Source organism: Neopelma chrysocephalum, unplaced genomic scaffold, assembly GCF_003984885.1.
Source record: "Neopelma chrysocephalum unplaced genomic scaffold, ASM398488v2 Primary Assembly neopelma1_42, whole genome shotgun sequence".
NCBI classification, from domain to species: domain Eukaryota; kingdom Metazoa; phylum Chordata; class Aves; order Passeriformes; family Pipridae; genus Neopelma; species Neopelma chrysocephalum.
The window spans coordinates 16,226,715-16,252,880 of NW_020897700.1; the positions used below are offsets into that span (position 1 = coordinate 16,226,715).

The 26,166-nt window shown below is 37.2% G+C and overlaps 2 protein-coding genes across 11 annotated transcripts in view; one reads left to right on the forward strand and one right to left on the reverse strand.

Annotated features, from left to right (window-relative positions):
- MARCH1 (membrane associated ring-CH-type finger 1) overlaps positions 1-4,690 on the forward strand; it is a 229,943-nt gene extending 225,253 nt beyond the window's left edge. For all 9 annotated transcript variants that reach the window (XM_027676782.1, XM_027676790.1, XM_027676789.1 and 6 more), the window contains one exon: positions 523-4,690. In XM_027676782.1, the coding sequence (XP_027532583.1) occupies positions 523-824 (302 nt within the window). In that variant the 3' untranslated portion in view covers positions 825-4,690. The remainder of the gene's footprint in view (positions 1-522) is intronic.
- A 6,152-nt stretch (positions 4,691-10,842) lies between these two features.
- TMA16 (translation machinery associated 16 homolog) lies at positions 10,843-25,945 on the reverse strand. Of its 2 annotated transcripts, none has more exons than XM_027676793.1 (7): positions 25,862-25,945; positions 24,595-24,707; positions 17,252-17,289; positions 16,397-16,481; positions 15,179-15,327; positions 12,622-12,664; positions 10,843-11,235 (listed from the first exon to the last, which is right to left on the reverse strand). In XM_027676793.1, the coding sequence occupies exons 1-7, from the start codon at positions 25,862-25,864 to the stop codon at positions 11,055-11,057; spliced, it is 612 nt and encodes a 203-aa protein (XP_027532594.1). In that variant the 5' UTR covers positions 25,865-25,945; the 3' UTR covers positions 10,843-11,054. The 2 variants fall into 2 exon arrangements, with proteins under 2 accessions (XP_027532594.1, XP_027532593.1); XM_027676792.1 differs by lacking the exon at positions 25,862-25,945 and adding an exon at positions 25,407-25,433.
- Positions 25,946-26,166: the final 221 nt, after the last annotated feature.

Genomic DNA, 26,166 nt, shown 5'->3' on the forward strand with positions numbered 1-26,166 from the left:
TAGTTTACTTTCTTCTCCATTTTCTCTCTTTAAATGGGAATTGCTGGGAAAAAGACAGTGAAGACTGGAGAAAAACCACTTTATAAACATATTTTGAGGAGAAGAAAAACTGAAAGCCCAGAATAATACTAGTGGTGTTTGTTAATATTCTGTAAGTGTAAAAATCCTGTTTTAAATGAGTACCTCAAACTATTTAAAGGCTTGGGTTTTTTTTTTTTCTCCTTATGGAAGTATACCATGCAAATCTCTTAATTGCTGTATTGAGCATTATGCTTACTTTGTGAGAGTGGCCCTTGCATTTCCTATTTGACCAAATTGTGGTGAAGTCAGAAGTGGGAGGCAGTTTCTTGGCTGGCCTATGGAATAGGAAGCCCCTTCTGTTTTCTACTTGAGCCATAACTGCCCCAATAGTGTGTACATACCTGGGGATTCTTAGCAAGTGGCTTCAGTATATTTGATTGAAATTCAGTGCTTGATATTCAATGTGTAATGGTGGTAATAAATATAATTTCTATTCCACAGGTGTCCTTGAATGGCCATTTTGGACAAAACTCGTTGTAGTGGCCATTGGATTCACAGGGGGCCTGGTCTTTATGTATGTGCAGTGTAAGGTTTATGTGCAGCTGTGGCGCAGGTTGAAAGCCTACAACAGAGTGATCTTTGTTCAGAACTGCCCAGACACCATCAAAAAACTGGAGGAGAAAAATTCTTTGTGCACTCAGAGCTCAGACATCAAGGATGCAGTGGTGGTGCCAGTAGCACAGACAGGTACAAACTCTCAGCCAGCAGCGGAAGGAACGACATCTGAGGTCATGCCAGTTTGACAGAGACAGCATTATTTCTTCTTTGCAGAGTAAGGTGTAGTGTATTCTACACTACAAATGCTACAAGAAAGTAGAAATGACTTTGCATTTTTTCAGTTAAAAAAAACCAACAAAAAACAACAACAAAAAACCCACACGAAAACCAAAACCCTATGAGGAAAATGGATCCAGCAAAGCAACTTGTTACTGTATGGAATGTGACCGTTTGTGGAGTAGTTTTGCAACTAGTCAGCAAGTGTAGTGAAAGTGGAAGTGTAGAAAGTGCAATAGACAACAGGTTTAACAGACAATGCCAAACCAATGTGACAAAAGTACTTTTTTTTTTTTTTTAACTGGGATGGATGGGAAAGTAGACAGACCTGATATAATAACTTTGTTTACAGAGAACCAAAACCTTTAATCTGTTTACTACTGAAAGTTGTATTTGCTATTTATCTCTTTAAATATATGCTTCAAAGAGTACCAATCCAATCATATGCATTAACAAATCCAAGTATAGAGAGCTCTATCGCAGCACTCACTCTCTAAGCTTCATACGGTAACGCACGTTCATGTGACTGTAGCGAAGCCTGAATGCTTGGACAGCTGTGTCAACTAAGGATATTTTAACTGTGCCTGTATTTTTGAAAAGTAAACAACTCCAACCAGTATAAACTCATATAATATACTTACAGGTATATTTTTAAATACAGCTGTCAGCAACATAAGTACAGGGAGGAGATAATATGTAGATATGCATTTAAAAGAGCAGCTCTGCTGTTTATTTTACCAATAAGAGTGAATTAGACATAAATTTGATATGCAAAGTATTGAGGCAGAATTGTAAATGAAAAAAAAGCAGTTTACTGCATGATCACATGAAAGTAAATTGACTATTATCAAAGGTCTGAAAAAGGATGACACATACTGAAGATGGAAGCCATTTCTGGTTTTATTTTTTAAGATTCACGATACAGAAAGGTAGATGTAAGAGAACATACCTACCTACATATCTTAAGGAAATATTAGGTTTTTTCTCCTTTTTCTGAAAAGTTAGTTTTTATCTTCCTGGCTGAAAAAACAAATCAATGGTTTCCTTCTGTACAGGTAAACTTGAGGTGTTAGAGGTTCAACAGTTCATTTGTTAACTTCGTGTTTTGAGCATTGTCATATAAAAATGAAGTGTGAATAGCATTAAAAGGTGCAATAGATAAATGAATGTAGATATAATACTCTGTCCAACAGGGTGAATTATATATAAAGAACCAATTTTGTGATTCACTTTGCATACCTGTGGTGTTTACCATCAGGACGCAAGCGCAAGTATTGACTTGGAGTAGTTATGTACTGGTGTGGACAAGTCTGGGGCCTGAACATAATGTATATTTAAAAAGTTAAAAGTTGTGGGTTTTTTTTAATCTTGTATTTAGGTAAAGGAGGAAAAGCAAACAAGCAGATAAAGAACCAGAGTAAAGAGGATAGGAGAGCACAACTTCTTTCTAAGGGGGGGTATCTGCCACAATTACAAGTAAACTAGAGTTCTACAGAAGGCTTGAAGTTTCTAATAATAAATTTTCTCTTTATATACTCAAGTATTTATAATGAAAAAGCAGAATCATCCCTTTCTTGCAAATATCCAGCATGCTGGGCCTAAGATGTACTGGAGTTTTTATACTAGGTATTCCTTTGTAATGTTTACTGGCTTAAGGCTCAGGGAATACTGGAAGTAGCAGTATTAGCAAGAAATGTGTCTAATCAAATCATTATGTTCTTTTGTATTGCAATTGCTCATGTAATTTGGCTGTAACTGAGTGATTGTCATCTGGCTAGACAACAAAATCTTGGTGCTTGAATGGATCCTAAACAGATGTCAGTATTTGCTGTAAGTTACTCCAGGTGAGTTGGATTAATGTTTTTTTATGTAATGACACACACTTTTTATATAAAATAACTTCCCAGTTATACAACTGCAGATCACAATTGCAGCAGTTTGTCCTTTGAAATGACATACAAGAGAAACCAAACCATTTCTCCATTTAAAATTGTGGAGGAGACTTCAGAAGGTCTCCAGAGAATGACAGCAGTACTAACAAATGCCACATAACTGCACATGTTTAAGACAGTCTGCAACAACATGGTTTACAAGAAGTGTAAAAGCTAATTGCTAAAAGGTAAATCTCGTGCTATCTGAAGTTAGACACTTAAAATTACTAACTGCATTTGAATGTGTGGAAGGATGTTTACAATATACCTGATGAATCATAGCAAAATTTACTGACAATGTTATTATGAAGGATAATTAAGAGCTTTCTGAAATAATAGTTTCTTACTATGTAACAGTAACCCTGGTCCTTTAAGCAGCTTGTTCTTTGACCTGCTGTAGCATCATGACCCCACTGAAAGTACTTTATCCCTATTTTGTCAGTTTAAAGGAGACTAATTCGCATTAGGGTTTTTTACTTGAACAAGTATAATTTAACTCAAAGAAGAAAATACCTGAGGCTTCCAAAAGCAGAATGGTAACGTCCAACAAAATTATTGTACGTTTTTAAAAACACACTGAAGAGTCACCAACAGAACAAACAACGTGCAAAATTTTATACTAATGCCTTCCCCTTCAAAACACTGTTTTGGCATTCAACTATATCTGCAACTGAGTTTAGTTAAATAAATAAAAGAATGGAGGAAGACTTCAGTTGAAATTCCTCCTCTCCCTTTGAAATACTTAATGTGGACAGCACGAAAAGAGCAAAATGGGACACTGTGCTGAGATGGACAATGAGCCAAGGCATCAGCAAGAGAGGTTTCAGCAAGCTTGAAGCAGTCTTTAACGTTTTAAAGTATTACAGTATTAGCTCGTGCATCCCATTCTCTTCTTATGTGCGCTGCACATTCTAGAGCTTTCAGGGATTTCATGCAGGATTGGAATTTGTTTCTGAAGCAGGGTACAACCTCTTTAAGAGGGCAAGGAGCTATTCATGCCACCATGCCTCGGATTCAGGTCTTCATTAATAAGAAAAGTGCACAAATACAGACATTAGACAAATGCTTATCAACCAGTAGTTTTTCATTCCCAAAGTACAATTTTCTGTATTAATTTAATAACCACAGGATTCTCTCCTAAAAAAGACAAAACCAAACAACCCCCCCCCCCCCAAAAAAACCAGTATACCGAAGATTTTAAGATCCAGACTAAGACTTTGTAATAAAGATGACGTCTCAAATAAAGAACAATATCAAACTGCCTGTGTAGCCACAGTACATCTCAGGCAAATAAGCCGACAGTGCAATGTGGCCTAGCTAAACCCGCAAGGGCAGAACCTTGCTCTAAGCTGCCATTACCAAGTAGAGCTTAATCGGCTTCTTGTTTAAATGAAGTTTTAATGAAGGTAGACGGAAATAATCTGATGTCAGGTCAGATCTGGAAGTTTAAACAAGATACTCCTAACCTGTGAACATGCACATTTCTGTTCCTAAGTTACAAGCATTAAAAAGTTTATTTCAAACTGGCATAAACATACCACTTTTGACTATCATTAGCATTACAAAGATTCTCAACTAGTCCAACTGTGCCATTCACACACTGTTCTATCTGAAGGCAGTTTATTTTTGTTGTGTAGAAAAAATAGTAATTCCCCATCACCAGAGCAGTTTATAATTTCTAATAATGCAATGAAACTCTATAATGAAAATATTTTACTCTGTATAATATTCGGAACTACAAGTTTGTGTTACTTGTTTAACTCCCTCTCTTTTGCAGAAGAAAATGTGTATGTTTTTGTGGGTGAATGTGTACTGAAAGACAGAAGGCAAGGGAAACAAAAGTAATGTATCTGCTTATTGTTGTGAAAAAAATGTATTTGTATTAAACAAATGACTCAAATTACTGTAGTATTCTACATTTGTCACTTTGTTATATAAAGCATCACATGCTGAACATGAATTGACAAGACCACACTCTTGCAAGAAAGGTTAACAATATACTCAGCTGCATACTTCATACTGATAAACCTTGCTAGCTACCAGAGGCTAGTTTTGGGTACCATGGCTTCGCAGAATGCTCAGGAAAATACCTCATGGTACAAAAACACTTGAAAAGAACTATAGTTGCTCAACTTGCAGGCATCAACTCTATAAAGAACCCCCAGAAAACAAATGGTTTTACATCCATAGCACAATGGACAACTAGTACTGGGTTTCAACTCCAGGAGGATAAGAAGAAGACCGCTTCCTAAGGAAAACAGTGCTTTGGAATGAACTGTTTGTTATCGTGATTTTGGAATGTCCAACACTAGAAACCTTTGAAGATGGGCTGGACAGTTAAAACACTTTAAAGCTAATCCCACCTCAGACTGTCAGAATGGATCTTGTTCCCTTTTTTATCATTTTAGAGTTTAGATTTTCTCCTTTTCCAAAAACCTTAAAGATTTTTTTTTTAATGAAAGAAATATTACATGTTTGCATTATAAAAAAAGCCTGTGTACTTTGTCAGGTGTTATACCAAAGTAAGTATCCTACCTACAGTGTTCCAACCAAGGTGCAAATTTAGCTTTCCACAGAGGGTTGTATCCACCTATGCCATATCTTTCTCCTGGATGGTCAGCTGGGGAGAGTGGGCCGTTTTGAAACATCACAATTCTAGCTGGAATAAGTCATCATATGGCTGATGACTGGTAGTAAGAGAACAGAGGTATAGGTCCCTATGCCTTTTTGCTTTGCATCAATTGCTTGATGAAGGGTACCATTAGAATAAAAACACATTTCTGTTTCGTTTGATGTCTGTAAACACATAAGCAAGGAAACATGCTATGTGGTATTTAGTCACACCAAACCACACACACCCCCCACCCCAAAACCCCAGCCAATAAAATATTGAGGCTGTTTTGCATGAGCTCTCCTAAAAGTCAAAGAAATTGTAAGTTAACAAAGAACTTGCCAAAAGTACTTTGACTGGTGTACCACATTTTCACTGTCTATGAAACAGAGCTCAGAAAATAACCTTAAATGAGAACAGAATGTTTCCAGTCTGCTGGAGACTGTGGGCCTGGGGACAAACTTGCCCTTCTATTACTTGCAAATACTTATAACTGATGCTCACTGAATCACAGAACTTTCCTTTTTTTTTTTTTAAACACACAAAAGGTAATATATGAATGTATGAAAATACAATAATCAGCACTATTCGAAATAAAAACCGAAGAAGACAGGTCACAGTAATTTTTAAGTGTGTTAACTAAATTACTAATTAATTTGAGGAAATACATCTATAATGAAACATGGATCATTACATCTATGTATACATATGCCTGGGAACAACATGATCTACAAAATTTAATCATGGTTCACAAACAATATAGAATGAAAAGCAAAGCAGAAATATTTAGAGGGGTTAAACTCTGAAAAGAACAACAAACCTACCAAGTCTTAATGGCTCTCAGAAGAAAGACTACTAAACAGAAGTCCTGAAGATACAATCAAAAGAACAAATCAGTTTAGAGGTTCAGGCAAAGGCTTTAGTGAATCTTAAAGTGCCACTTGACCTCTAGGTTTGCTAGCAAATTTTGAAAGCTAGGGAAAAAGAATAGTGTTTCATTAAAAGTATGGGTAAGATTTTTTGAGCACTTCATTTCTTAGCAACGGGCATCATCATTTTATCAGTTCTCAAATCATCATGGTACTGTATTGGCTGACTATGTGTGAACTTGAATATGAGCTGACATTAGTAGGATGCTTCCACCTTTTGGTATTTATTTAGAAAATACTTCAGTTTTTAAAGTAGTGCTGGTATTTTGGTCTAATACCTCAAAAGTTTAATTAGTTTTATTTTTCATTTATAACAGGTAACTAGTTACATATTAAACTCTTCCTTTTAACAAAATTGAGCAATATTTGCAACCAAGCAGTTAAGGCTTAGGAAACTTGATTACACCTCATTAGCAAAGCCTCTTTACCTTCATGAAACTTACTTCTTTTGGGGAAGAAATTATAATGAATTTTTACTCTTGAAAGAGCTAGAAGATAGAAAGATAGTGTATGCATTGTATCATCCAAGGCTGACCGAACAAGCCAATTTGAGATAATTCTGTACTGCGGGCATTTTTTTGCCCTTTACTAGAAAACTAAACCTGAAGGATTCCTTAAGTGGAAAACTTTTTCTGCTGAGGAAAAAAAGAGAGGGTTTTTACTACCCTTTCCTATCTGCAAGGTGTCTAGCAAACCCCAGTTTTTAAAGAAGTTAAACTCCAATATACACATACTTGTACCCCATACTCTATTCTCACATGTGGCAGCCTCATCACAGAGATGAGTAAATACCCTATTGCATTGAAAGACAAACAGACAAAACCCCTACACGATACTCTATAAGTATATTCCTTAAATTACTTACAAATGGCTCAGAAAATGTTTCATATATGTTGTGCATTTGACTTGTTGCATCCCACTGCACGTAGTACAGTTCCATAAGGATCATCACATACTTCGGTAAAAGAAAAAAGGAAAAATACAATACTGAGGGTAAGTTCTTCACTGTATGCTTGTTTCTCCACATCCCAAATGTTGGAAGCCTCATCCCTTTAGAAAAAACTCGTGGAGCAGATGCTGTGATGAACAGTTCCGTTAATTTGGTCACAATTTTTTTCCAACACTAAAGAATCGTAAATTAATCAATTTACATTTACTGTATACAACCAGCCTTGAGCAGGACACTGTTTTCTGTTTTTTGGTTTTGTGTTTTGTTTTTTTTAGTCAACGTTTACTTTGTCTACATGAAAAAAAAAAATCATATTTCTACTGGACTTTAATTCAGCTGGTTCTTTCCAGCTGAGACAATCAACAGAGTATGTTCCAGAACCGGAGCACAACTAACAACTCAACTGCTACTGAAGGTTTGAATGCAATTCAGTCAGTTCCTTAGAGAGGTCTTAGCTTTCCAAGGCTGGCTGGAGTAAAAGTATATCTTAGCAAGAACATTGCAAAGTACAGGGCAATGAATTGGAAAGTACATTAAAAAATCCCAAAGTTCTTATATAAAAGTGGCTGTACATGTAAAAATATTACTTTTTTGTTTGAAATGTTGTATATTTAATATGAGCCCTGATAATTAAAGGAACATTATTTTAACTACTACAACTTTACACTTAAAAACTGAAAAAAACCCCACAGGCCATATTGCGAAGCAGTATCTGACAAGTTAGAATGAAAAAAAATCTTCCCTAAAATTAATCTCTAACCAGAAAAAGGACCTATACATTACAGAGAATTATAATAGAGGATGTAACATTAAAACCTGTAATTCTTAGCTACAAAGGAACAGAATTCCAAAGTATTCCCTACAGCAAGCTTGTAAGAACAGAGAACATCACATAAATACTTCCCATTCCCACTGTTACCAGTATCTGCTTTCTAGATTTTAAAAAAAGAGAGTAACAATTCAGAACTCCTGAGAGCATTCATCTTTTTCCCACAGTAGGGAAGAAATTCATCAACATACAAAACCCTAAGAGCTGACTTAAAAGCACAGGCATGACTGCATTGTGAAATTGAAAGAAGAGATTCATTTACCTCATCTCAGTAACATGAGAGGCTAAATGCTCTCTCTACATCCCCTCCACTCCAGGTCTCTCAGGACAATAAACTCTCAGCAGAGAAATCAAAATTAAAGAAATAAATAGTTTGTTGTTGTTGCCACTGCTACATTAGTATTCTGCAACAATTTGTCTGGTAAATCGGTCTTGCACACCATCAGTTTAGGCCTAGGTTATTTTCAATTCAATTATGAATACCTGGCAGCTACATATGATTTTTTCTGGTAATTCAATGGAAAAAATTCACATGCAGAAATTGTTCTTTTTTCATTACTTGTGCAGTAGGTCAGCATGACAGTTTAAAACCCAGCTAAACAAGCAGTGAATATGTAGACTTCAAGGCAAAAAAATCCACAAATTCAACAAAGTCCAAACTGTAAACATGTATAGAATCATAGAATCAACTGGGTTGGAAGACCTCCGAGATCATCAAGTCCAACCCTTGATCCAACACCACCGTGGTTACTAGACCATGGCACTAAGTGCCACATCCAGTCTCACCTTAAAAACCTCCGGGGACAGTGAATCCACCACCTCCCTGGGCAGCCCATTCCATTGTCTGATTACTCTCTCTGTAAAAAATTTTTTCCTAATATTCAACCTAAACTTCCCCTGGCAGAGCTTAAGACCGTACCCTCTTGTCCTACTGCTGGTTGCCTGGGAGAAGAGACCGACCCCCACCTGGCTACAACCTCCTTTCAGGTAGTTGTAGAGAGTGATGAGGTCTCCCGTGAGCCTTCTCTTCTCCAGGCTAAACAACCCCAGCTCCTTCAGCCTCTCCTCATAGGACTTGTGCTGTGTACTTATAGTCTGAAAGAAAAATGTTAAAAAACAGATCATTTCAAATACTTGATTACCACCTTACCACACAAGTAACAATTTCTTTTTGTAATGTCTTATTACTAGATTGTTTCAAGGAATATAGAACATCTCATTTTTCATAACTTTGCATGACAATCTTTTTTAAAGCATTCACCAGGATGTCAGCCTGATATACTGTAATTGCTATGACACCTTCTAGTTACCTTACTGCTCATTTTCCTTCTGTATTTTACACACAGTCATGGGAAAGTGACTTTTTCTGCAATGTTTTTACTTGCAATTTCAAAGCACATCAGACCTTCCATACAAGCAAAAATTTAAGACGAACTTCTGAAAGGCAAAATCTGTCAAAGCACTGAACAAACCACATACACCACTTTAGTTCAAACCAATTACCATGGCTCAGCTTCCACCACAGTTCAACACTTCAGATTTTACAAATCAAACAAGATAAATTCCACAACATAGCTCAAATTTAACACAGTTATAAAAATAACAAAGGCCTACCCTGAACTTCAGCACGCTTACTTCTAAAGCACACACACAAAGCAATGATGTGACAGCCTAGAGATATGGCAGGTGTCAGAGGACAAGACCTCTATCCAGGTTTAAGACTTGCAGTCCATCTGAAGATGCATTAGATCACTCACACGTGCTTCAGGTCTGTTAAATTTATTCAGGTTTCTTCTTGAATTTAAAGAAGACAATTCTATATAACCGAAACGGACTGGTTTCCTAAAACTTGAAAGGATAGCACAAGCCCATTTTGTAAAGAGGAAAAACCTTAATGTACATGTTAGCAGACTTAACACTCATCAGTAACTCTTGCTGCACAGCTATGGAAACACACACCTGGATTGGTATCTGCAAATGAAATCTAGGAAACCCACGTAACTATTTACCATGACAAAAACTTGGCTGTTTAGCACACAGAAGTGTACTAGGGATCAAGTACTAGAAAGATTATCCACCAGGAATAATTATTTCCACATAATTAACAGGTATCTGAGCTGTGATTACTACTGTGTGTACAAACAGTACAACCGAACTGTGACTTCCATGCCCAATCCAGTACGCACTGAGATGTCCTACTTAATGCCTGCTGTGAAATTACAGTTTTGCATTTGCCCTTTTTTCCTCTTTTTTTATTAATCTTACAGTTATTAAAGTGACAATCTGCCAACAACTTCCCTGAAAGACACATTTAAAGGCATCTAAAAAGTTGCTTCCTAAAGCAAGCCTGTTATTTAAAAGACCTGAGCATCTTAATTTTAAAATGCACAGCTTAAGAGAGGGGTTAGAAAAAAAATGTGGACAAAAAATACATTTAAAAACAGACTGTAGGGACTTTAATTGGCTTCTGAACTGAATTCTACAACACAGTGTAACTCTCTCAAATTCTCTTGGCAAAACATAAAATACTCAGTATCTTACTGAAGCGTTTCCAGCTATGTTCCTGACAGAGATTCTCAGAGAAGAGAAGGTACAAGACAAGAGTTCCTCATGTTTAACTGATTATTGCAATTACCAGGAAAAGGCAAGGATTTCTGACCACAACATATTCTAGTCTGAATCTAGATTGTTCCTATGACCAGGGAAGAAGTACTCAACCAGTCAGGACTTTAATCTTAAAGATTTTAAGTGTTTGTATTCAAAAATTTTAACCAATAATATACAGCTTTACCCAGTAATACACTGTTTACTCTTTACCATAAGTACACAGTGAGATGATAAAAAAAAGCAACTAGCAAAGACTTTAAAAATATAGTTAAATTTTATTTTTGTTTCTAGTGATAATTAAAAGAGGTTTTTTATAATTCCCTTCACTGTTTCAGGTCTCCAATCAGCTGATGCTCATTAGGGCCACCTCTTCTCCTTCAATCATTTGGGGCACCTCTTCTCCTTTATTCAAGTCTTCTTTTGCTTCCACATCTGCCACCTCAGGGTGACTGCAAGCAGCATCCCTAGCTGAGAGCTTTTTCATTTTGATGTTTGGCAGTTTCCTCAGATCACCATCCCATTCTCTTAGAAAGAAAAAGAAAAGTAATGAAAACCAATTACTAATAGAAAGGAAAGAGTGGCAGAGTTAATTCACCTTTCCTCAGAAGACAGTAACTCAACTGAGGCTACTTTTCTAAATTACCTTATCAGTCCCACTGTGGTATGAATAAGCACCAAAGATTTAACCTGATTTTGTACACGACAGAACCTGTAATTTCTCTATGAAAAAATGAGTACTTTCAGATTTGAAAGATTTCTGAACAAAAAAATACATGATTCACTTTATTCCCACAGACTTATTGTACCTTCAGTTACTTTAGGCCACCTGCTTTTAGGTTTGTCTCATTTAACTCCCAGTCTGGTAAGCAACAGCAAAGCAGGTTGGAACAGTTTCTTCATCTGGATGCTTAATTTGCAGATCTAATATGCCATGTACATACATAAAGTCCCTCGTTATGATCTATGGTAATGTTAACATGTTGAACAACTGACTTCAAGGCGACGTGAAGTGTTAGTAAACATTCATTCATATGGTTAAGTATGTTATTTCAAAAGGCTGCATGAAGGAAAAAAGATTATTTAAAATATAAGTCAAATCCAGTACTCAATAGAATGCTTTCTTGATTATACTAAGGGCACTTCATGGATAATTTTTCTCAAGGGCAAAGGCAGCATTTGCCAGTTACAAGATATTTTTGCTCTACCAAGGCAATACAATAACACTTCTATCTGATGTCCCAGGTCAAGAAGTCAACAGTGTATTTATAAACACAGCACTGTCTCTTCTTGGAAATTTTTGGCTTTATTCTAACATCCTATGACTTCAGGCTACGTACCCCCCCGGGAGTTAGTGATAAATCATTCCTTGCAATGTAAGCATGCCTAAGCCTTTTTTTTCTCCTTTAAAGTATTTCATTTGACAGAGCTGTCAGCAAATATGTTCATTCAGTCTATTACCAGGACACACTGACTTGCTGGCCCGGACGAGCTAGCAGCAAGTTTCGCAGCTCCCAAATCTTTTAACTGGATGCAATTCATCAGTTTCCTTAAGACTTTCAACTCCTGTATACACATACCAACACTACTTTGAACAGCTGAGGTCAGAATTTTAGGTAAAGATAAAATAAAATCTAAGAATATTGAAAAAAAGATACTTAAGTTATAGAAATAGAATTCTAACTGTTGAATCTAACACTTTCAATGTTTTAATAACTGTCACCACCATTTTGCTTGTAACAGCTAAGAAATGCCAAAATAGCAATGCCATGCCTACTCCGCTTTTTCAAATGAAAAATTCTTTGACAGTTTTGCATATATTCTTTTTTTAATGAAAAAAGACTCACAATATGTCAACTTCAGAGACACTGTTTTGCATAAACAGGCTAGTAGTGGTAATAAAAAGAACTTACCTGAAAAATTTGAGATGCTTTCTGTTCATGATGTCTGGAATTTCTAATAGGAATTAAATTAAGTTCTATTAGATGAGTTACATTATTCAAGTGAGTCTCATTTCAAAGAAAGAAATGTGAGCTAAACAGCTGAACATATTACTTCAGAGGAAAATAGCCCAAGAAAATGAGAACAAGGATTCATATTACAAAGTTTCTAAAGCATGCTAACTCTGAGTTCCAAATAAGTAAATAAATATCTAGGGTTTCCTTTCAATAGCTTTGCTATAAACATGTAAGACCTCATTAAAAAAACTAAATACACAAAAATGTAAACAAGAGGAAGAAAACTTCAGTAAAATTAATGTAGATTTATTTAAAGAGTAAGTAAACTAGAAACAGCTGATAGCAAAACTCAACAACCTCACTGATAGACTAAATGTTCCCTATATAGGTACTGTTTGTTTAAAATGGACTAAATTGACTATATTTTTGGATATCTACCACTTTCGTAAACTAATTTTTACATTTCTATAAAGAATTAATTTTTCATTTACATATATCTTCAACAAGAGGAAACGGCCTCAAGCTATACCTGGGAAAATTCGGGTTGGACATCAGGAAGAATTTTTTCACTGAAAGGGTGGTTAAGCATTGGAACAGTCTGCCAAAGGAAATGGTAGTCACCATCCCTGGAAGTGTTCAAGAAACAACTTGATATAGCAACTAGTGCCATGGTATAATTGACATGGTGCTGTTCAGTTAAAGGTTGGTCTCTGTGGTCTTTGAGGTCTTTTCCAACCTTAATGATTCTATGACATAGATAGCATCAAATTTTAGGAGATTTTCATTTATGAAAACAATACATATTACACAGTCTCTTCATAGAAAATGCACATGCATACAAAAACAACTGAGTTCAAGAATAGCGGGAAAAAAACCCCAACAAATACTAAGTCAATTATAAAAGCTCCACTTACTACAGCTTCCAGGAATAATAATGAGCTAGAGGCATAAAAGCACTGTTTCCAGCTGATTTCCATTTATGCCCAATCTCTAATTACAGTATTTAGTTGCTATAGTACTTAGCAGCAACTATTTTCTCTGAATGAATACTGTTCTAGACAGAGAGCAAAACCTGCAGCAGCTGTGATAACAAATAATGAATGGTTTGAAAGTGTATTTAATATTTGAAGTTGCACTGTGCTCTCTGAATGCTTTACTTACTAATGGTATAATAACCTCAAATTTTGCCTACTATATTTCTGGATTCTTTGTTATTTTTATGTTGTGCTTGTGCATTTGACATCTTTTTCTCTAGTCCTATTGCTTTTTTCTTTCAGCTTTCCACAAAGCAGTAAGGGAAAAAAGAACTAAAACTTAAAAGCCAAAACAAAAAGATTTTCTACAACTGAGCTATTTGATGACATTCATAGCATCTATTTTCCTATTAATTTTTTCTCCCTCCTTCTAAGAAATCAAAGATTACACATCAAGTCATACAGATATTCCTGAATTCCTCTGCCTCTGCACCTTGCACCACCAAAAATTTAAAGCCATTCATTTTCTTTATTTGTACAATATAAATCAGGGTTTGCTGGTTTTGGCTGGGATAGAGTTAATTTTCTTCTCAGTAGCTATCACAAGGCTGTGTTTTGGATTTGTGCTGGAAATGGTGTTGATGACACAGAATGTTTTTGTTATTGCTGAACAGCGATTGCACAGATCCAAGGCCCTTTCTGCTCTTTACCCCATTCCACCAGCAAGGAGGATTGGGGTGCACAAGGAGCTGGGAGGGGACACAGCTGGGAGACAGCTGACCCCAAATGGCCAAAGGAATATTCCATACCATATGGCATCACACTCAGCATATAAAGATGGGGGAAGAAGGAGGAAGATGAGACATTTGGAGTGATGGTAAGTGACTGTTATGGGCGATGGAGCCCAGCTGTCTTGGAGCCAGCTGAACACCCGGTCCACAAGTTCCTCACTTTCACTCTTCCAATTCTTTTCCCTATCCCAGTGCGGGGGGAGTGAGCGAGCGGTCATGTGGTGCTCAGTGCTGGCTGGGGTTAAACCACAACATAGGGCAAAGGGGAATATGACACACAACCGAAATCTTGCTGTGCTTTGCGTCCAAGCCATAGAACAATGTAGAACTTTCATGTCTTGCACGACACAGTTCTACTGTTACAAGGACTGATTACATCAGAACAATACTTTAGCGTAAAAGCCAATTTCATCACTCAAGTCCAACATGATTATTGGTTAAAATAAAATACGTCACTGCTATCTTTCCTCAAAACAACTCTTTGCTTTTTGCACTTTCATTATCCCTTTGTCTTTCTCCTCATTTCACGGCTGCTTCCCTTCAGCCTAGTTCCAGCTAATCAAATGAAGGTCCAAACAAGACTGCTGAACTGAATTTGCATGCAAGATAGGTGCATTAAATCTCACTTTACTTTCAAAAATAATGTCTTTAAAAATAAAAATAAAAATAATGCCTAGAAATTTCACTTAGATTCTAGCCATATGAGCAGACGGTGACCACAAAATGATTTCTAATGCTTTTACATACCCATTCCATAGCCCTCATAGAGTTGTCTTTCACGTTCTATTGTCTGCTTGATGACAGTTTCCCGCGAACCATGCTGTCTTCCTTGTCTACCTTTAATACTGTTTTGTAATTCAATCTGCTCCAATTCAGCATTGAATCGACACATATAACTGAAAGAAATAAAATGTATTTATGCTAGATGCAGTCACGCAAAAATTTTGCAAACAGAATTACTTAGATAATCTAGGAAGTTATTTTTACTAATTGTATTTATTTTCTCAATTAGAGATATTTCTTAGACTTGAACAATTACTTTAATCTTCAAAGTGGAATCTCCATTTAGAACTTCATTTAAATCACATGCAGCTTCCAGAAGGATTAGGTTTTTTTATTTGCCTTTTTTTTTAAAACTGTGTTTGCATAAAACAAAACTCCCTCATTATAATAGTTCACCTGCTTTGGAAGACCAGTGTTAAATCTAAGTATTCCTAACTTTTAATTGCTGGATTTTACCACCTCATATATTTTAAGTAAAATTCTTCTTTGGCATATGTTCTGTATCTTTTTGCAAACTTCCAACCCAAATGCAAAAAGAAAGCTTTCCTGCTTTTGCTGTATTACTAGTGTTGATGAGCATGCAGAACATGCTGTTCATGAACAGTGTAGAAAATATGTCAGAGCTTCTGAAAGAAAACTGATATAGTACACCTGGGTAATAATACATATCTTATGTTATTTAGCTAGCAGGTGAAAAACAGTGACAAGCCACAGGTACATATATCCAGCAGCACAAAAATTAAGTCAGATTTTTCTTAGCAGACAATTTTCGTAGTTCCTGCCCTACAAATTGACCCACCTTGCTACTGTTTAATTTTTTCAACAAGGAAAATTAAAGGAGTAAGTAGTATAAAATATGTGCATTCAATTCCCATAGAATATCAAATAGCAAATGTATGCCATTACTATTGTCCAAATAATTTAGAGTCCTCCACACACTACAAACTAGATATACTTAAATAATTTAAAAAACCCCCACAACATGACTTATTAATTTTACTGTGAATATATATATCTTTCAATATAGAATTAAATGTCAGTAGCAACAAAATCAACTACTTGATATTATTAATAGCAGAATATAAAAAATCCTCCTCTGAGGACTTCACAGATGTTATTTTAAGAACATTATTTTTAAAGACAAATCAAACTTTTTAATCTTGTTTTTAACACCAGTCTTACTTTTCAATTAGTTCACCAGCTTCCTTCTTTGTGTACTCGATTTTGTCAGGGTCAAGGTGACTTTGAAACCATTGCAGTTTTTCTCCTACAAGAATAAACTTAACATTAATGACTGTATCATAACTGTAGCACCAACACAGATTAAAGTTCCTCAAAGTTTCTTAAATACCCCCCCTCCAGTTTTTCAAGACTTTGAATGGTATCATAGACTCTCTGATACTGTGGATACCAGGTATGAAGGCAGCTGTAATAGAAACATTCTCACATCATTTCAGATGTATTTTATACCTTCCTTACAGAAAAAAAAAAAAAGACATTTACTTGAAATTAGTGTATAAAATATCACTATATCAGTAGGAAGGAAACTTAGAAAGAGGAAAAGAACAACACAATGCCTGAGTAAAGTTCTGATCATCACCATTTTTAAACAGTTAAATTGAAAAGGTGCAGTGTCAATCACATGGAAGAGAAAAATATTCCAGGTTGTGTCCCAAAGTTTTGAATTTACATGCTAGCCCAATGTGTCTCTTAACCTACACATATCATTAAAAAAAGCATGGAGACAAAGTACAATAAACATATGTACGCATTTACAAAGAGTTGTTTGGTCTATATTGCCTTGTTTTCAGGTACAGTGACCAAACATTAGGCTATACTCAGCCCCAGGTTCAATCCTGTATAAATTACTTGAGTGAACATGTCAGGTATTTTAGCATTTTCAACAGTCTATTTGAAGATTGCAGAATCAGATTATAGAGAAAGAAACTCTAACTGGATTATTTATAAAGTTGGTAAAGCTTAGAATCTATACTAAGAAGCTGCATAGTGTATTCAGTAATAGAAGTTTCTGCTTACCAATGATACTTAAACGCAAAGCTTTGTCAGTCTTCAACCTAGCAGAGAAAAAACAGGTATGTCAGCCAGGAACGAGTGCCATACAGATAATTACCTTTATTTCATTCCCCAAAAATTATTTTTTTTTGTTACAATGAAAGTCAAGATAAAATTTCAAACAGAAATATTTGCCAAATTCCGAATAATGTAAAACTTATTCTGTTTCATCTAAAAGATATACTTTTTGGTAAAACTACTATCTGAAATTTGTCCGGTTTATCTATTATGCTAAACAGTTTGTTGGAAGAAATAAGGATGCAAAACTTTCATCAGAGCACAAAAAAAGGAATTTCACAGAAGAGCTGAATTGTAACAATTTCCTTAAGAATTTCTGATATTCTGCTGGTATGTTTAATGAGTTTGGAGATGTCACTGCACTGCATTCTTGCAATCAAGCACGCAATGTGAAAAATACCATTCTATTATCTAATAAACCTGTAATCATTAAAGTTTGTGTTAAGAAACCAAAATTAACAACTTTATAAAACCTATCTCAAAGTATTTTTAACTCCACCTCCATCTCTGGCAGGATAGTGAAGGCCTTCTGTACTCTATGGGATGTGTGTACACAATTCTGTTTAGGATTCATTCCCATCTTATTTAGCAGTTCTCAAAGAAGACAAGTTTTCTAACAGGTAATACTGTGCCTCACGCTCTTTTGTTGTGAAGGTGTCAGATTCAATCTGCAGCAATGGATGTTGCAATTTTCTGTTGTTTCCAGAAAAAAAGTAAATATGAAATTTGTCACTGGAAAAAATATCTTAGCCATGCAAGTTCAGTATATTCAAGGACATTTGATAAAACTGAATTTTTATTATTATTAAATAGGAAAATTATAAAGGATGAAGTAAATGATAAAGGATATCGTTGACAAAGAACAAATAATGCCAAAATTCATCATAGTTCAAAACTGATGTGCTCCTTCATTAAATTTCTTTTACTCTATAGAATTTACCTGAAGTAACATACAGGAGTCTGTCACCTGTCACAAAAACTGGAATCAAAAGATAAACCCCTCCTTTCCAGACACAATCATACTCTAGTCACTTGTCCACAAACCTACATTACTAAAATAAAGATTAGCTTTTTCAAGAAGTACTAAGACCACCTAAAAGCCACGTAAAAGCAAATGCACAGCATGTGTTAGCTGCTAAGAATTCCACTAATACATTCAAGAAAAGCCTTTTTTACTTCTGTAGATACCCCACCACCAAAGGTTTTGCAGTTTTGTATACCTGCCAAAAAAAAAATAATCACAAGCTAGTGATTAATTAAGGTATTTTCATTTTAAAACAAAAATTACTCTTGCTTGTGTGGGTTAAAGGACAGACCTGGATGAGACTGTAAAAAAGAAACCAAAAAAGGACTTAGATTAGGAGTCAGCCATTTTTTTAGAAGCCTTCAACAAAAGCTAGGGCAGGCACCTTCAGAGGACCTACTGCAGGGAGCTTTGGATATTAACAGCGACCAAGGAAAGGACACATACTCCACCCAGTGGAACTCCGCGCCAGCAGTCCCTGCTGTGAACCCTCCATGGCAACACCGCCAGCTGAGCACCTCTGCAAAGCGTTGCTATGGAGAAAACTACGATGTCATCCAGAAAAGCTGCGTACATAGAATCATGTCATAGATCTATGTTCTTAAACACTACATATTGCCACCTGCACCTGCTATGGTCACTAGATCATGTATTTATGAAGGCAGTGAAGTATATAACCACGATTTTCTTCTGGAAGAAAAACCTTCAGTCTCCTGGTGTACACAACTAATTTCAGTAAGAGAAACAACGAATGATGGGCTCGGATGTTGCCTTATTGTAGTTTTCATAAAAACCTCACCTCAGTGACTGCCAGAAAACAATAGCATTAGCAGGGAGGCTAATCAAATAAGGTGAGTCAAAAAAACTTCCTCTCATCTCCTTCCACACAATGAGTAGTATCTTTTGCTCAAGGGAAGGAGAGGGAAAGGACAGGGATACAATCTTGTGGCAGGCTGTTGTTTCTTCATGATTTTCTCTTCCCCTCGTCTCCCAAAAATCATCTGCTTAGGCACTGAGTATGAATGATTTGTGGTTTTCTTGATGTCTACTAGGTACTTAACATCTCCATGCTCCTTCAGCAGCTCTTTATCTCAGATATTGTATTCAACTGTTCTACTCTAAATAATAACAATATATAAGTATTTCCCAAATCAGTTTACTCACTCAGTATTTTTACCCATAATATCCACACATACAAACGCCTTCTATGGCTCTGAAAACTAAGATAGGCTTTTCATTAAGAAAAAAATAAAATAAAAATTCATGGTTGACAGGACGTATTTCGTTCTTTCAGATTGCTAAATACACATGTCCACTTTTGTTAGCTTGGTTAAGGCATTTTAGGATACTTCCATATGAAAATCCCTCTATAAGACTTAAAATTTTTGATTTTTGCAGTTCATTTTTTTCTGTAAGCAAAACAATAATTTTAGAAGCTAACATTTTTTCAGTTCCTCATGAAGAATCTGCAAGACCACTTCACAAAGCATTACTGCTGCAAACAGCACAAGTAGAAGCATAGTGGGGCAAGGGAGATTAACAAGGTAGACAATGTAAAATCTAAGGAAAATCAAACAAATAGCTCTACAAGGAGATATTTTAAGCTTATTGCTTACTCCCAAGGGGTCACTCCATGTCCCTCTTTCACTGTAAAAACTCCTTAGCTCTCATATTTCAGAGCATGACAGTATTAGACTGGTATACTGGTAATGAAAATCCTCAGACTCCTAAAGAAATTACAACGTATGCACAATATAAAGGAAGGAAAACAACAGAAAAAAAAATTCCAGTGCTAGATTAGCTTAGGTATCAAGTACTAAAGTGTAGAAAAAGCAGTGTTCTACTGGCACCAGTGAACCAGCTTTTGCTGTCTCATAAAAACATCTTTGTAATTATTTAACAGAGCAAACAAGTCACCTAAAGGAATAAGGTAGATTAAGAGAAAATAAACTGGTAGTAATATACTGGAAATTGCTGCTGCTCATTAGACCTTGAAGGAACTGAGAAGGAAGAGGGATGCAGGCAGGAAAAAGATGTAATTCAAGTGAACAAGACTTAAGATTGTAGTCAATTTTCCAAAAGCAACTGGTCTGTCTCCTCCTATTATGGTCAAGATTGGTCTTTTGTAGTGCAGCCACAGTTTCTGGACAGTAAGCCTATTACTGCTGTCATATTTCATTAAGAATGCTTGCAATGAAGAGTATCTGGACAACGGAGGCTGTAAAAGACTTGTGCAACATAGTGAAGAATTTCTCCCTCCTTTTACCCAGTGCTGCATTTTAAGTATTGAAATTCTTTGTGGATAATGTCTTCCCTTTGTTATTATTTGTTTGGGCAAAAGATACTTGAATATGCATCTAATAACTACAAGTAATTTTCCTTCCTGTTAACATAAACGGGAACATTTACAGTAGTTACTTCTTTCCCTCCAACATATAGAAGAAAAGTTAATAAGTAAATAGAAGCCTAAACTGTCTCTAGTCCTGAATCCTGTCTCCAGACAAGTATCAAAGGAAAAATAAACAAAAAAACAAACAAAACTAAACCACCCAAACCCAAAAGAAACAAACCACATAAAACCAAAGCAAACATTGACTGATACTTCTATAAAACATTCTCACCCTCCAGTAACATGCCATTCCAGGGCTTCCTACACCCAAGGTAATACCTTTATATTGAACAGAAATCAGAGAAAACGTACATATGTTCCAAAAGTATTACTGCACAAATTTAGCCAGTCACAATTAGAGCATTTTCTGGCAAGGAAATCCACAGCTTAATTAAAATAATACAGATGACCTCTGTGAACTTCCTAGACTCACTACTGCCCTGATCCATTTTTTTCATGCTGCAGAAGTGCACTAGCCTGCACAGAGAAACTATCTCCTTTACTCAGGGCTGGTGAGATCATATCGAGAATATTGCTTCCAGTTTTGGGTCTTACCCACACTTCAGACAACTTATTTCTATATAATAAGAAGCAAGGCCAAAAAGTACCAGATTTGTAAATGGGACTGGGAAAGAGAATTCTGTAGATTACAAAGCAGCTTCTCCTATTTAGCACCAAAAGATGTATTAACTTTCCAACCAGAGAACAGGACTGTCGTTCAAGAGAAGCAATTTGGAAAATTGTTGCAAGACATTTAATAGACCTGCAGAAGCAATGTGGAAGAACAAAATTGGTGTAGGCTATCTCATTTTCCTGAGTGTAGGAGTATTGATGGAGGGGTATAAACATAAGGCATACAGGCCAATGTGGTCAGCCATATGTTCCATTTATTATTTAATTAAGTCAACTTTTATACAGTTTAGTTTGTTTGGGGCACATGCTTACAACAAGGTGATTGGATAGCTCAGTCTGTACACGCGCCTCATGTCTCCAGTTCATTGGACCTGATGTTCTGTCCACGCGATCTGAAGTCATAGTTGGAATGTAGAGGCCTTCCTAATTAGGAACTTTCTGAAAATTGCAGGTGCACCCTTATCTATACTTTCTCAAACCTTATAATTAGACACACAGCTAACAAGTATAAACATTGCATATTTTCACACAGTCTATAATAAACATTACAGCTTACAGCTTCTAGTCATGTCAAGCAAGGCCTACAGAAATGCAATGGAAATTGTTCACAATTTGAACCCTGCAACATAGGAGTGGAAAGCTTTCTTCCATTCACGGCATCAGAAATTTATTTTGACTTTTTCAGAGCTATGCAAAACGAACGCAAACTTCACTATTATATTACAGAAACCGAAAGCTAAGTAATTACACTAAAAGGTTTAACACATGTTTAACTCCCAATATTTAAAAAAGAAACCCTGAAAATTTAACAACCTGATCATTAAGATAATAGAGATTCAAAAGAAACTGGAACCCTTAACAAGTCTTTTAAAAACACTAGAGAAAAAAAAGAAATCAACACTATTCGTATCTTTCAAGTTAAATTGCCCTTCAAGCAAAGACAGGACAGAAAATAGAATATAGACAATTGGAGGATGTTTTTAATCCACCTAATTTCTAAATGTATTTTTAGAACAACACAACAAAAGTGATCTACAAAGTGCAGATCTGTGAACAACAGTTAATTGGTTAGAACCCAGAAGTGTAAGATGTAAAAATCTTATTTATAGATAGACCATTTTACTATCACAGTACACTTTGGATGGTCCAGACTGACACACTACTCTTAGCAAACAGTTTCTCTATGCAAACTGAAAGGTTCCATCTTTTACCATCAGCCTGGAGGCCTCACAATTGAAATAGTAAGGACTGAACTTCCTCAAATACAACAGTAACAAAAGGAAAACTACGGTTAATGTTACTAAATGGAGGGAGGACCCTGGTAACAGAAGACACAGAGAAGGTAGAATTACTGAATGTCTTCTTTGCATTGGCCTTCACTGACAAGATCAGCCCTTGGGGATCTCTGATCCAGCAGACCAGGGTTAAAGAATGTTGGAAGGAAGACTTTCCTTAGGTCAGGTAGGATTGGGTTAGAGAACATCTAGGCGAACTTGACATCCACAAACCCATGGGTGCTGATGGGATGCATTCACGAGTGCCGAGAGAGATGGCAGACCCCACAGCTGGTCTGCTCATGGTCATTTTTGTAAGGTCATGGCATGAGGAGAGGTGCCTGAGGACTGGAAGAAAGCAAATGTCACCCCAATCTTCAAAAAGGGCAAGAAGGAGGACCCAGGGAACTACCAGCCAATCAGCCTCACCTCAATTCCTGAAAAGGCAATGGAGCATCTCATTCTGGAGAGCATCTGTATCCACAGGGAGGACAAGAAGGTGATCAAGAGTAGTCAGCATGGATTCACTTGACGTAAATCATGCTTGACTAGCCTGATTGCCTTCTGCCTGGATGGATGAGGGAAGAGCTGTGGGTATTGTCTACCTTGACTTCAGCAAAGCCTTTTAACTTTTTGCTGTTGCAAGAGGATCCAAAAGCTAACAAAGCCCTCTAACAAGAGACATCAACACAGGTGTCCATATCAGTACAACTCCAGCTACAGACACTATCACTAAAAGATTTGATTGAGTGTGCCTTGTCATACTGAATAATCAGTACATCACTCCCTTGCTAAGTCTTCCTGTGCATGTTCTTCTTTATGGCAAAGTCACAGATGCAAGCACTAATAATCAAGTAAGATCCGGTTATCTTTTGTGATTAAGCACTCTGAGTGGCTGTTATGGTGTAGACAGAGTAAAGGGAAAAAGTGGTCAGTTTAGCACTAAGAAAATAATCTACAATAAAAACTTAAAATCAACAGTCAGAGAGCACAGTCAAAACATGAAGCAGCAGCAAAAACTTCTTGCACATTAGGAAACTGCCCAATCCTCAATACATGCTACTTTTAAATTCTCACAGCAGCTCTGCTGGAGGCTACATGACACTGCTATGCTAGTAAAGAGGCCCTTTCTAGTTAAAGCAACCCTACAACTTTGCTCTGGATAAGGTTGTACATTAATCTCAACAATAAAATTGCACAGTCTCTGTACCAGGAGTTTCCAATTTAACACCTTCAGACATACAAGTATTTGGGATCAGCTCACATGGTCCATCCAGACATTATACTTTATATGGTTTATATAGTACTATGCTATACTTTGACAGAAAATGCATTAAGTTACCTTTAATAACTTTCTAAATAAACAGTCACAGCATAACAACTAGCAAGCTGAGAGAATTTAAATTAAAGGCCAGTCTTCACCAGCTATCTTTTCCCTCTGTGGGAGGGGGAGGTAAAACTTAAAAGCAGAAAACCAAACTTGCCATGGAAGAGCAGGAAGCCACCAAAGAGCAGTTAACTATTCAGCTTTATTCCGAAGTCTCTCTTCTGCCAGAAGGTTTCTGCGTTTTCTTTTCTATAAACTCAGCACTTCAGCGGAAGCAGCTTAGGAGGATTCAGTTCTTACTGAACTTGAAGTAAAGCCAAAGCAGGTGACTAACCTTCACTTGAAATCACCAGTGTTGTGCAATTCAGATTTTAAAAAGTAAAATACTGCAATAACAAGAAACCTACCTTGTAAGGACAACACCCAAAATCAAACAGTAGAACAATGTACTTTGTAAAGGCTGATTTAATGAATGTAAACCTGTCAGTTCACATGGCCCAGCAGCAGACTAAGTTATACAGGCCTTTCTGTTGTTATATCAGCATACCAGTTTGCTTTTCACTACCACTCTGCTTCCCCCAAAAAAAGTATCCTCTGTGATATTGTTCTTTGGTCTGTACACAGATTTTGCAGTCAACTTACTTTTCTTTCTTTTCCTGTTTGTGTACTTCCCTTGCAAGCTGTGCAGCTTTTCTGCTGTATGGATGGATAACTTTTTTCTCTTGCTTCCCTCCTTGGGTTTTTCGTAACTTTGGCTGAAAAGAAATCAAAGATACTATAAACTAACAAAGTCAAGTAAAACTAAAGTAAAGGGAAGACAGGCAAATACATCATCATTAAGACTTAAAAGGTCATGTATCTATGTCCCAGAAAGCACTTAATTTATACTATCAGGTTATCAGTTCCACCCTCTCCAACAACAAAATTAGCTGAGGTCAGTACATGCTGTAACAAAACTACCAGGGCACAGAAAATGCTGTAAGAAATCTCACATAGTGATTACTCTCAAAGTACCTATTTTGTAGAACTCTGCAGCTAGGAAACTAAGATTACCTCTCTGTACCTTTGCAGTAAATGTCCCCATTCAAGCTTCTATCCGATTGTTGCATCTGGGTTTCTGACAAAGTCCGTATGTAATTTGAACAGCATAACAAAAGAGATTTTCTTCCCCCTCCCAAGAGACCATGAGAATGCCTCACACCAGGGAGGAGCCAGCAGCCTTCCTTTCCTAGCCCTTCATAGCACATGGAGAGGGAATACTACTCACAAATTTCAAAAATACTGTAATACTACTTTAAGTTACGTTACTTTTTGGTGGAAAAGTGTCTGAACAGGACTGAAAGGCTTTATGAAATAATACGCAATTTAACTGCCTGCTAAAGAAAACACAACATGAAAGCAAGGAGGTTTTTCCTGGCAATCAATAAACGGAACACTTTAGTACCTCCTATTACCTGTGTTTGCATCAGTGCTTAGGGCTGCGGAAAAAAAGATTACGTCAAATACAAACGATCCTGAATTCCTCAGGAACTCTCAAGCGGCGGCAGCGCGCATCGGTTCCACACCGCTGCCCCCGCCCGGCACAGCCGCCCCCGCCCCGCGGCCGCCGGGCCGGGCCGGGCCGGCCCAGAAGGACGCGAACCCCTCCGGGGGACAACGCGGCAGTTTTTAAACGCAAGGTTGGGCCGGTCCGCCCAGGGGATCCGCCGCACCCCCAAGGCCTCTCCAGGGACCCGGGGGGGCCACTCCAGACGGGAAAGAAGGGGCTTAGTGCGCCGCGTGAGAAGCCCCCCCCGGCCCCAGAAGCGGAGGCTACGGAGGCTGCGGAAACCGCACTGCTATCCCTATCCTCATCCTGCTCCCTGTCCCGCTCCCTATCCCCGTCCCATCCCAACCCCACCGCACGCACCATGGCGACCGATTCTTCTTCCGCCGCCGCGGTGCAGCAGCCTCAGCGCTCCGGGCGGGCGGCGCGGCCGTTCCGCGGCGGGGCCGGGCCGGGCAGCGCCGGCGCCAGCAGCTCCGGCTCCAAACCAGGCTGGGTCTGCCCAGCGAGTAAAGGTGCGGGCTGGGCTGCCGAACTATGCAATATACCCAGGCCACTACGCTCCCAGTGTAACAATAAAGGAATAAAGGGTGCTGTTACACAGCGCGTACAGGTCTCCCTGGAATGAAAGCTGGATTGAGATACTAGATAGATAGTATTGTTATCAG

Bases quoted from the DNA above. Each gene is read 5' to 3' on its own strand.
- TMA16 (XM_027676792.1), bottom strand. The intron at 15,328-16,396 runs GTAAGACTGGTG...TATTTCTTTCAG, and splicing joins GCTGGTGAACTAATTGAAAA to TTATATGTGTCGATTCAATG. The intron at 11,236-12,621 runs GTAAGTTCTTTT...TTTCTTTCTAAG, and splicing joins AAGCATCTCAAATTTTTCAG to AGAATGGGATGGTGATCTGA.